The sequence below is a fragment of the Balaenoptera physalus genome (assembly GCF_965194825.1).
Source record: "Balaenoptera physalus genome assembly, chromosome: 10".
NCBI lineage: Eukaryota > Metazoa > Chordata > Mammalia > Artiodactyla > Balaenopteridae > Balaenoptera > Balaenoptera physalus.
The window spans coordinates 12,758,714-12,770,908 of record NC_138889.1 but is presented as its reverse complement, the minus strand read 5'-3'; the positions used below and the strand labels follow the sequence as shown (position 1 = coordinate 12,770,908).

General features: G+C 41.5%; 1 protein-coding gene across 1 annotated transcript in view; it reads left to right on the top strand.

Moving 5' to 3' along the window:
• The first annotated feature begins 5,634 nt into the window (after positions 1-5,634).
• The window catches only part of LOC309637014 (alpha-tectorin), a 74,485-nt gene continuing 67,924 nt past the window's right edge, over positions 5,635-12,195 (top strand). The window contains exon 1 of the mRNA XM_082410944.1: positions 5,635-10,397. Within this exon, the coding sequence (XP_082267070.1) occupies positions 10,334-10,397 (64 nt within the window). The 5' untranslated portion in view covers positions 5,635-10,333. The remainder of the gene's footprint in view (positions 10,398-12,195) is intronic.

The following is a 12,195-nucleotide window of genomic DNA, read 5'->3' as shown; positions in this document are numbered from 1 at the left end:
CATCCTTGAATGCTTCTTAGTCACTATAAGTAATACAATTAAGGTGTTAAATAAATAAGAATGGGAATAAGAGGAGGCAGACATTAAAAAATACAATGTTTTCTGAACTACCTGATACATTTGAGGGCAGATGTAAGCCTTATTCCACTGTTAGAGAATACAACTAAGACATTATAAATTGCTTTGGTTGTGTTAAAATTTTGTTTGGTTTATAGTTCAGTTTGTTTACAAAAAGGCATCTTTTAAAAACCATTTGTATTTCATTTTAAATAGAAAACATTCACATGATTCAAAAATCAAACAATATAGACAAAGTATACACTGGAAAATTCTACTCTAACCCCTGTACTCCATCTTTTATTAGCTTTTTGTGTGTCTTTGCCGAGTCAACACAAATAATAGCAAATGAGAATATACTTACTGATCCCTTTTTATACAGCAAAGTTAACATATTATATACCATCATGCACTTTGCTTTTTTTCACTTAAAATGTATCTTGGAAATCTCTCTATAGCAACATATACGAAATCACCTTACCCTTTGTTTATAATATAAGATATAGTATTCCATTTATAGATGTGATTTATAATTTATTTGACCAATACCTTATTGATAGACATTTGAGTCTTTCGTTGTTCTCTCTCCCAATCTCCCTCCCTCTTTCTTTCTCTCTTTTTTACTTTTTTCAATTTGCTGCAGTAAAAAGCATACGTTCTTTTACATGTTTGAAATAAATCTGTAGAACACATTCCCAGAAGTGGGACTGCTAGATCAAAAGGTCAGAGTGTTTGTAATTTTGGTAGATATTGCCATATTGTTCTCCACTGGAATTACATAAAAGAACATTTTTTTTTCCTGATTTTAATACTTGTCACATCCCTGCAAAGTCAAAGACTTTACTGATCTTGGGCTTGATACGTGATTCCTGGTTAGTGCAACCAAGATGGCATTCTTCCCAATTAGGCATGCACATCTAGGCACTTGAATTCAACACATAATAGATTTGCATGAGCCATGCATATCGTCTGTCTTATGAGCTCTCTTTCCTTGGAATCTGCAATTTTTAATCATTGGTGAGTGAGGTTTCACCTCTGCAGGAGAAGGTATATGTATTATTTATCCTTAACAATGTATGAGCATTTGTTTTAGCTGAGTGCCCTTGAAAAGTGATAGACAAATAGCGCTAAAACCCTCTGTTTATTGTCTGCAGTAAGCTTTAATCAGAGCTGCTTCTTGCCGACCAGTGAAATTCTTCTAGAACTACTTGGTGCTACTTGGTGAATAGGGAATATAGAGTGTCCCTCCACTCCCCCTGCCCCTTTTCAACTTTATTGCTAATGTGCTAACAAGGATGTTAGAATAAGACCAATTGTGAGGTTTTTTTGGTTATGTTGGTCTACTTAGAATTAGCTATTATAAACTCCTTGCCTAGAGATAGATACCAGAGTTACTTTCAGAAAATATCTGTGAGTCCTTGTTTAAATTTCAGAGCTGAGCATCGTTTATTATTGAGATCTTAGATCTAGAAAATCCTGCTAGTTAATAAACATTAATGTTACTCAATGTGATTTTCAAAGAGCCAATGCCATTTTTCTCATAATTAAGAGTCCAGTGTCTAGAGTAAGATCAGCACAAAAAGAAAATTACTTAGAGGCAAATAATATTAATTCTTTAAAAAGACATGTTCTAGAGCATTTGTGCTACAATTTAAACTCCTAATGCTTGCAGCTTGCCGTTAAATGATTATTACCACGACACTAGTAAATATGAAAATTTTAGAAATATGACATCAGGTTTTTAAACATTTTTCTCTTAAGAATGAAAAACAGACTTCAGGACAACCCATGAAAGTTAACCCAGGTGTCCAAGAATGAAGATTCCAAGGCAATAAGAGAAGCAAACTTCCAGATGTGGTGCTCTTCAGACCCTTTCATTGTGAACATCTTTACTGTTCAGGAGAAGTCTTCACGAGCATAATTGCGTTGTCTATATCACCTCATCCATTTCAAGGATTCTGCTATGGCTAACTACCATTTTCAGGGAGAACGTAAGCATAACCTTCGATGTAATCACCTTATCCAGCTAGATCTAGGAGGTTGAACATTATTCAATCAGTGGATAAGTGGTAGAAACAACTGCACTACAAAAATATCTGGAATCTCCATGGCAGATTATACAATGAAGCAAAATGATCAGTTGTGGAGGGCTTGTATATGTATCCAAGACACCAATGTTGCAGATTCAGATGGCTAGGAAGAAGATGCTAAAGTGGAGTTAGGAGTGCAAAAGGTTTATTGGGGAAAAAAAAAAAAAGTTTATTGGGGAATAACACCTGTGAAAGAAAAGGGGAAGAAGAAAGATGGGGCAGGAGGGGGCATCACACCGTGCAGTAGCCCTGACAAAGTCTGCAAGCCCAATAAGATGTTCTGGAGCAAAGACTTCCTATTAGAGGTGTCCCACTTAGGTCCTTTTACCAAAGCTTTTCTCAAGTCATTGATGGAGGAACACAGGAACATGACCTCAGCTTGAACACTGATGCAGACACCAAAGGAGCCAACAGTTGGGAGCTGTCAGCTAACCATACTCCTTGTGGCCGGAAAGCATTCTTTTCTTGAAGGTGGACCTGAGTGGTGCACGTCTGTATGTACCACAGTCCACTCCGTGCCGTGTGTCGATGCAATTCTCCATCCATGATCAGGGCCAGCTCGTCCAGGGCTCTGGCAGGCTTCTCTTCCTGAGGGGAACCTCAGGAAAGGGAGGTTAGGGGAACGAACTACAGCCCGTGACACTGTAGATGGTTTCAGAGTCACGACTGGTACCCACCGTCTCCCTCTTCCATTATCCATTCTATCACCTCTGCTGGTCTCAGTGGTTTACCTAGTGGTTTATCCCAAACCCTGACTCCTGAGGAATCTGAATCCCTGGTAACTATATGCTGCTCAGACTTGGGTTGCTATGCTTGTCCATCACATTCACAACTGGGCAAGGGAGTAGCAGCAAGAGCCACCATAAGGGGTCTCCTGAGTTCCACACATCTCACCCCTTGAACCTGTCATGCAACAGCAGCTCCACCTCCTCCTGCTTCTCAGGGTCGGGGATTCCTAATAGCATGGTGGCTCATCTTTCCTGCTAGTCTCTGCAACAAGGAACCCAAAGTACCCAGGCAGCATCACAGCCATAGCTTGTAGGTCCACGGGACTCTCTCCGTGTCCCCTGGTGAGAGCATGCCTTCTCGGGAACCAGGATGTCAAACTCTGCACAACCTAGAGATGAGGGGTTGGGTAGCCGAAGTTCCTCAATAATCATTGGGAGTACTTGCAGGTGGGGCTACTCCTGCTTCCACACTTGGGTGCCTGGCCCCATGCATTCCTCCAACTGGGGACACTGCTCCAATCAGGGGCTCCTACTGTAATCTTGGGCCCACACTCACATCCCCTTTTACGTAAAGTGGCTTCCCTAGTTGGATGCTATTTTGCATGGAATTCTATGCCTGTGGATCAGGCATTCTGCAAGCCTCTCACTAGTGGTGCTGGCTAAGGCCCTGTGGGCAGGAAAAGAATACACAGAGTCCAGAGTCCAGGTCTATTCCTGGGAAAAGGAACCATTGGCCCTTCCAGGATGAAAGTGGTCCAGTGTAGTCGTTTTGCCACCAAGTGGCCAGTTGGTCTCCCAGAGGAACAGTGACAGACTGAGGGCTTAGCTTTTGTCTCTGTTATTGGCAGGGTGAACATTCAGAGGCCAGGGTAGCTAACTCAGCCTTGCTAAATAGGAGTTCATGCTATTTGGCTCCTGCATAACCTCCATCCTTGCTGCTGTGGCCACTTCATATACGTGTCCATCATACCAACACTGACAAAGGCTGCTTCGCGTCAGCTGCCCAAGTCATTTTGTCTACTTAGTTGTTTAGTCCCTCTTCTGTAGTGGATGCTTTCTTTTGGGTGTTAACATAGGACACAAAGATCTTCACACTTCATGTCCGTTCCCATCTGTCTATCCACATGTCTCTACTCCAGGCCTCCTTGCCACTTTTTTATTTCCAGGCCCTTGTCCAACTGGATATGTGATTCACCACTGCCTACGAATTTGTACATGTTCTAACATCAGACCACTTTGACACAGAGTACTTGGGGGCAAGATATAATGCCCCCAAGTCCACCCATTGGGAAAATATTCCTCTATCATTGTCTTTCAAGGCCACCCTTGCATGAGGCTGTAGTGTGGCCACCATATGCTTTGGGCTTGCAGACACACACCAAGCCAATCCATCCACACTCCAAGCTTAGGCTTTTTCGTCCTCCTACAGCTTGTCCTATGCACCGCCCACCTCGCACTTCACATAGGGCCATATGTGTTATCTGGGTCGTGGGGGGGTAACCAGTATAACTCTGAAAGGTGACATGGATTCTGGGCTACCTAGTCCGGCAGCTTGCTCATTGCCAGTCCAAGACGTGCAGATATGCCATTTCCATCTTAGGGTAGATTGCTGCTGGGACCCCCGACTTTATGTCTTGGAGGGTCCAACAGGGCCCAGAAATTCATGAGGGGAATTTCTGGGCACGTGGTCACTTGTATCTTGGTCAAATGTTCCATCACAGGGTTCATTCTCATGCCAGGAGCTGATTTTCAGGAGGTGTGTTATTTTTTGCTGTGGATGTCATGACTTTGCTCCAGAAATCCAGGGACCTGAGTTATGGTTTTCCCACTGGGGTTTGCAATAAACAGCACATTTCATCTTTTTCTGCCCCTAACATCTCCGACAACAAAGCACCTACTGAACATATGACCCAAGTGGCAGGGTTGCTTGCATTAAAGTCTGGAGCTGCTACAAAGCTCTTTCATGCTCTCAACCCAAGTCAAAGCTGGCTGAATTCTGTGTCACCTGGTATGTGGGCTGGAGCAGATTTGTAGGTACGGAATATGTGGCCTTTAGAACCCAAAGAAAGCTACGAAGAGGGAAGAATTTCTTTGTAGAGAGGTTGCAAGATGCAGCCATTTGTTTTTTGCTTTGGAGGGGAGATCCCAGCATGTCTCTGACCACTGGATTCCTAAACGTGTTACTGAAGTACTAGCCTTGAATCTCTGAAGAATGTAACTCCCACCTTGCGGAGCACATGTGTGTCACCCAGGCCTCTGGCCACTTCTTCCTCATTGTGCCAATCAACGTTGTCAACGTTGTGAGTCAAGGTGATGTTCTACAGGAGACATTCCATCCAATCTCAGCAAAACTATAAATGTATATTGCTGTCTGTTCCATTTGAACATGAACTATTTTTCTGATCCTCATGCCTGAATCAGATAGGGAAAAAAATGCATTTGCCCAATTAACGGCCACATGCCATGTATCTGAAGCCATGTATCTGAAGCCATCTGTACTAACGTAGTATCTCCAGCAAAGATATGTTAGTACAGCAGATGCAAACTGGAGCTACTACTTGGTTGAGCTTGCAGTAGCCCACAGTTATCCTTCAGGATCCATCTTGCCCAGTTAAATGGAGATATGATAGATCCCACCACCCCTGCTCTCTAAGAGTGACACTAATCTTCACCATCTTCCCCCAACCCCAGGATGCAAGATTCTTTTGTATTGTACTCTTGTACAATACAAAAGGTACTCTTGTAAGGTACTCTTTTGTACCTTGGCTGGAGTAGAAGGATCAATTTCCTTCCTTGCTATGACAGCTTCTACCACACAGACCAAGGACCCAATGTGTCAAGTATATTAAACCCAATTATATATAGGGACTTAGGAACTGACATCCAGGTAGGTCTGCAGCCCCTGTGGGCCTGCTGGGACTTGGCCAGGTCTGCTTTTGTTTCCTTGGCCTCTCTGTTTTCACTCTAACAGGGTCTTTGGGTATCAGTGTTAACTCAAACCCCTTGTCCAACACTCCACAAGATATCTAGGCACTCCCCTCCCCCAGTCTACAGTCAATCAAGTAAATGACCATAGGTCTTTTGGGGGAAGGACTGAGAGAATCACTACTGTACACACTTGTCATGATGTTGCAGGATTCTTCCCTTTGGTGACCTGGTTACCTTTTCAGTCTATGGAGTCCAGATTTGAAAAACTGACTCAGATCCACAAGCTGAACAAGGGATCAAGACCTTTCATTGAGGCAACTGTTTTTGGCCTCTTGCTCAACCATTCTTGATCTTTTTTATTATATATAGTAAGCAATACCCTTGTTGGCTGCCCATCTACTTTGCCCCTTGGATGCCATGCTCTATTAATCATCTCCATAACTCTCTATGGATCAGGGCCTCTTGGTTACGAATCTGAACTGCTTGGTTATTATGAAGATTCGACCCCCTTGGCTTCAGGCAGTAAAGTGCTGCTACCTGGTCTCTGTTGTTTCAGGTGCCCATCATCCCCATTGCGATCGGACAGTCAAGTTCTGTGACCACCACTCCTGCCATCAGCCCTGACCTGCAGAGCTGACCTGACCTGACCTGCAGCCCTGACCCACTGAGCTTGTTTGTGATGCTGGTGCTTCTCTCACCAGCATATTCCTGCTGCCTTTGGTGGATGATGTGTCTGTCCTCTGGGCCTTTCCGTGGAACATGATCATCTGTTGGGTCTTCTGGAGTCACATAATATACATGCGTGTCCGTGTCTCTGAGAATTTTAATCCCTTCTTCTGCCATCTGCCACAGTAATTTGGGCATTTCAACCCCAATGTATATACATTATATACGTATATATATATATATACACACACACATACATATATAAAATCCCAATGCATAAAATTATATACACAAGTCCAAGGTTTTCCCAATTAGACCCTGATTTTGGCATAGTAGAGCTGCTTCAGTTGAGCCCTTGACATAGCCTTTGTCACCTCAACTAGGTTCTCCAGAGCAAAAATTGCCCATTAAGGGAGTCCTGCATTGGGTGGAAAGTGCTGAGGCAATTGTCCCACCACCTCGCCCAGTCACGGATGGGGTTGCCCTTGGCTCCAGCAGTGAGGCTGAGCCTGAAGGAGCTCACAGCTGGAGGCTCGTGGCCGTCCACACTTCTCACTGCATCATTTCAAACTAGCTCAGGTCTGACTATTTCTTTCACAGAGGGTGTAAGAAACTTAAGAAAACAAAACAAACAAAAAAAAACAATCAGGATATAAGGCTTATTCTACTCATTTTTAGGAATATTTTTTTGTTTTGTGTTTCGTTGGAACTGCCTTTCCTCCTGCCTAAAAAGCAGCATCCATTTATGCCATCTTTGTAAAACACAAATTGTCTTGGGTTACTAGCTCCAAGCCACGCCCACACCACCTTTGGTCTAAATCTTGTCAAATCTTGGCTCACTTCACCCCTTCAAACAGAATAAACCCTCCTGCCGACATGGCATAAAAAGAGATTTTTGTCACTATTTCCTCTGTGACCACTGAGTGTACACCCAGAATACACACTCACTAACTGGCTCCCCAGCCCAACCAGCGATAAACCAGCTCAGTCTGTCCTCAAGCACCTGGCACTTGCTTGCACCCAGATTCTCAGTCATTCTGATCCACTTATGCCGCCATCTTGTGTATCTGGTTAGCCCAGGTGGCATTTATCCCAGGAGCAGTCCTGCCCAAAAAAGGATGAAACATTTAATATGGGTCAAAAGGCTGAGATACAAATATCCACGAGTGCATGAAGAAAGTAGACCAAAGCAATTACTATGACACTAGCAGTTTTTTAAATAGAACCAACTATTTTGCTTCACGACATTTAGGTTGACTACTGGACTGAAACCTTAACAAAGGCTGGGCAAGGAAATGCTCTTTGAGGTGAGTCTTGGATTTGAGTTTAATTGTATTTCGAACAGGCACCCAAAAACTCAGATTTTCTGTTACATAAATATGTGCCTTTGGGAGGAAAATAGTCATTTGACATCTGTAAGTAAATACATGTGGAGAATTCGTAAAACCTACTGAATTACCACGGGATTATGGGGAAAATATTGAATAATTTAGACTGAAAAACTGGTTTCCCAAACCTCTTGTCCATTTTAGAACAATTTGCTCAAAACTGGAATTATGTCTTTTAATAGAGTTGGCATTTAAATGTCTGGTCAGAGAGAACTTTGAAGCAATTTTTAAATTCCCATTGATTTACAGAGAGTTTTCTCCTGCTACCTTCAAATGATTTCCTTTTTTTAACAAGTCTCACTTTAAATATTTTGGATAGTAAACTTGGCTTCTGCCTTAGCCAGTGTTTCTCATTCTGCATCGAACCAGACACCTTTTTACCTTGTTCACGATGCCTTTTAAATACTTACTGCAAATTTTCGTCAGGAGGGTTCTATCTGTCCCCACTCCCTCCAAGGACCCTCGCTGGGTATCTGTGGAGGTTTCCAGAGCCCTTGGTTTTTCCCTTGTGAAAGATCCTGCCTCGCGCTGGTTACCTGTCCCCTGGCCTAACCCCCTGCCCTGCAGTGTATCAGAGGGAAAAGGGCAGGAATAAAACCTAGAAAAGTCTGAGACAGTTTCTTTCAATACTTCATGCATACCTGTGAAAAAACAGGGTAGAGCCTATTTGTGGCAGCTGTTCAAAAGCAGAGAAACAAAAAAAGACTTTGGTAGAAAACCAACTTTATTTAAATATTGGAAGCAGCAGCTTTGTTTGGCGTTTGAATCCCATGCTGGTGGATGCTAATTCCGTAACATTATACAGTTGCCTTTTTTTGGGTACAAAGGTAGAAGGGGGGTTTTCTTCTGTGTTTTTCAGTGCAAAGTGATTCCGATCAGAAAGGACCAAGGTTTCAGCTCCAAGTAACTGACATTTCCATCTGAATCTACTCTCTTTTTTTTTTTTTTAAGGGGGGAGAAAAAGGTCTAGTTTTTCAGGAAAAGAACCTCTCTACGCAATCCTGAAACTGATCTTTAGATTTACTTTTCCTTAATCAATAGAAGAAAAACTTGATTGCAACTCAACACTTATGTGACTCTAGCGCAGGACTAACTGAATTTTTGGTTTTGAGAGTAGGGGATTCAGACATCATTTCAGGAATCAGAAATAATTGGCAGCAAGTGGGGGAGAACTGACATGAATTCTTGTTTTACTTAATTTTTCCTGGTTTACCAAGATTTGGCTTAATATTTCCGACGCCATTCCTCCAGTCTCTGCAGAACAGGTTAGTGACATTTTTCATAAATACAAATATTTAAATGAATCCTCCTTCCTGCTCTCTGAACTGCTTCCCTAAGGACTCCAGTCTTAAACCTGCCTGACATCTCCTTCTGCTAAAAGCTGTGTGTGATCTCTGCTAAAGGCTTACTCCCATTTTCAGCAAAACTGACTAATATTTATTATGTGCTTAAGATTTCAATGTGTGTGCTTGACAACTGAAGATTTACAGTAAAACTCACAGAGGAGATTCACTGATTTTCCATGGAAGTCTGGCTGAAGAATTGTGATAGCTTCCAATAATTAGAGAAGGGTTTTTAGTTTTAAGAATGCTATTGGGAGCAAACTTCAGTGTCTACCCATGCACTTGGTGCTGACGCAGGAGTATGTATAATTTGGAGCTTGCATCTCAGCTCTACAGAGCGGCACAGATCATCCAAGGGGTAAAGCCACGGGTCCAACGGATTGTAACTAAAATGAAAACAAGTTCATTTTTGTGATGTTCTTTCTCTAATTAATTTGCTGCGACTAATTACTTGCTTGTGTACCGGATTCTATTTTTATTGTAATTCCAAGGAGCCACCCCTGGCATGGTTCTTTTTTTATTACATGTCTATTATTCATTTCACATATGGAAAGTCAGTGGACAGTCTTCTACAGCCTGTGACTCTGGTCTGTACTTCAGAGTGATGGACTGGCTCTATACTTTACAGAAGGTGATGGCAAACTCTAAATCCTCCTACCTGTAGGACCACATTGTGTTTTAACGGACTTTTATGGGATCCTGATTGAAAGCTGTTGTGAAAATTAGGAGAGCCTGGTCTCACAGAGGATGGATGTCTGTTCTAGAGACATAACAGGCATCTTTAGAGTGGGGTCCTGTTTTTCAGGGCTTTAGTAGCTGGAGAGTAGATGCCTTTCCTTGACTCATTGCCGTGCTCATTGATTCTTTATAATTTCCTGACAATTTGAATGATCTCATTACACTTCCAGACTGCTTCTCACGGGGGAATCTAATTTGTTCATGAGGTGTTGAACATAGGAGGGCCCGCCAGCATCCAGGGCATTTCATCCTGACTCAGAACAGTTGATGTCGTTATGTGAATGTTCTATGATGGTTGTGATGTGTCTTGGGATTTGCCACCAAACACACCTGGTGTTCTATTTACTCTGGCAAGCTGGGGATTTTTTTTTTCTTTTTCTTTTTAAAATTCCAGGATGAATTATTCATCATTACTTAGAATTTGGGTCTCTTTCATCTTCGCACTTGTACGGCACCAAGGTGAGTACTACAAAATTCCATAAAGCTCGTGATTAGCATGCCCTTGAATTTATAAAGAGACGCTTTTGTTGGAACTGTAATTGTCAGGGCAGGTGTACATGTGTCTACAGTTACAACAAGAAAAATGTAAATTAAATTTTGCCGTCAAGGGCAAAATACATTAACTTTGAATGATGTTCATTTACATTCCTACTTTTTCTTATTTCACTTCAAACACAGTTTGTATATACCAAGTTGCCCCATGTCAATGGAATAAATCTTTAAGATAATGCAAATTATTTTCATTAAAAGTACACGGGGTAGGTGTGTGTGTATCCCATGCCTGATGATTGATTCCAATGACGGCATTTAACTGGTGGCACAGACTTTAAAAAATACACTTGTTTAAGCCAAAATCAGGGAGTTCCAATGGCATTAATGTCAGTGACTTGAGTATCAGTGGCCATTTACAATGGCCAAAAATCTAAAGCTGCAAGTGAAATAAGAAAAATTTTCCCCTCCGTGATTCTTCCTTTTTCTCTATGTAGCATTGCCCCGGGTAGGTAGGAGATCACATGCATTTATTTCTACAGTTTTTGAATTTTAGGCAAGAAAGGTGGAAAACTATATCGATTTGAAACTTTTATGGCTAAAATTCTAGAGCATCTTCTTTGTTTTGTTTGTTTAGTTCAGCGGACACATGATTACAAGTCTGAGTGAACAGATCTATAAGGCGTGTGGAGCCCTAACATTTTTCTAGGATTGGATAAATTTAAGCAGTTGTAGCAGGCAGGCTATAGTGTGAAACCCCACAGTAATGAGTCCCACTGCCTCTAACCTCGTACTCCTGCTCTAAGAAAGTATGTCTTATTTGGTGAAAAAAAAAAAAAAGTTCTGGTAACATAAAGTTTATTGTAACATTCCTGGCCTAAAATCAGCATGGGTAAGGAGATTCTTTCTTTTGTTAACTCTGATTCTGTTGATAGGCTATGCTGTTAACAAGCTATATTTTTATAATAGTAATGATTTCTAAGGTAGGAATTACTGTAGTTTAAACCTACTCCCTTTTATTAGTCATTTTTTTTATTCAACAACTATTTGATAAGTACTTACAATATTAGATATCTCGATTATTTGTATTCTTCTTAAAATTGAAAATTGTTGATTGTCCATCCTTTCCTGTTCAAAATCATGAGCTGGTTAGGATCATTCCTGAAGGGATGAATCTTGCAAATTTTTGTCACCTTTGGAGCAGAGAAAGAAGTTAGGGACAATCTCTCTGACCATAGTTTTCTGTCTCCTCAGGAGTGGCATGGATTTCTCATGTCCTAGGCAGATTGGCCAACACTGCCCCGAATACCAATTAATCTTTCCATTCAAATGATTACAATTCAGCGTGAATTTGAGACCTTGTTCACACTTGGACATCACTTCTAAAAAGTTCCCCATGATGGATAAATCCATGACACGATTTGATTTATTATTATTAATTTGAGAATGTTCATTACCCTTCACATTTAATAAGTACCTGTGTATAATTCTATGATAGGGATTATGAAGAGATTTTTTTAAAAATTGCTTCCTTCTAGGAATTTGGAATTTGTTACTTCTATGTAATTATGACTGTTAGAGAAACCCTTTTTGTCTACTGATTGTGACATTAAATAAAGCACGTGGGCTGAGTGCCCCTGTGATAAAACTAACTACAGCACCTCCCAAAGATTTCCTTTGGTTGGCTTCACAGAGACTTCTGAAGGTTGGGGGGCGGGGGGCGATGCTTATACACTAATGACCAGGTTCATTTTCCCCACTTCCCTCT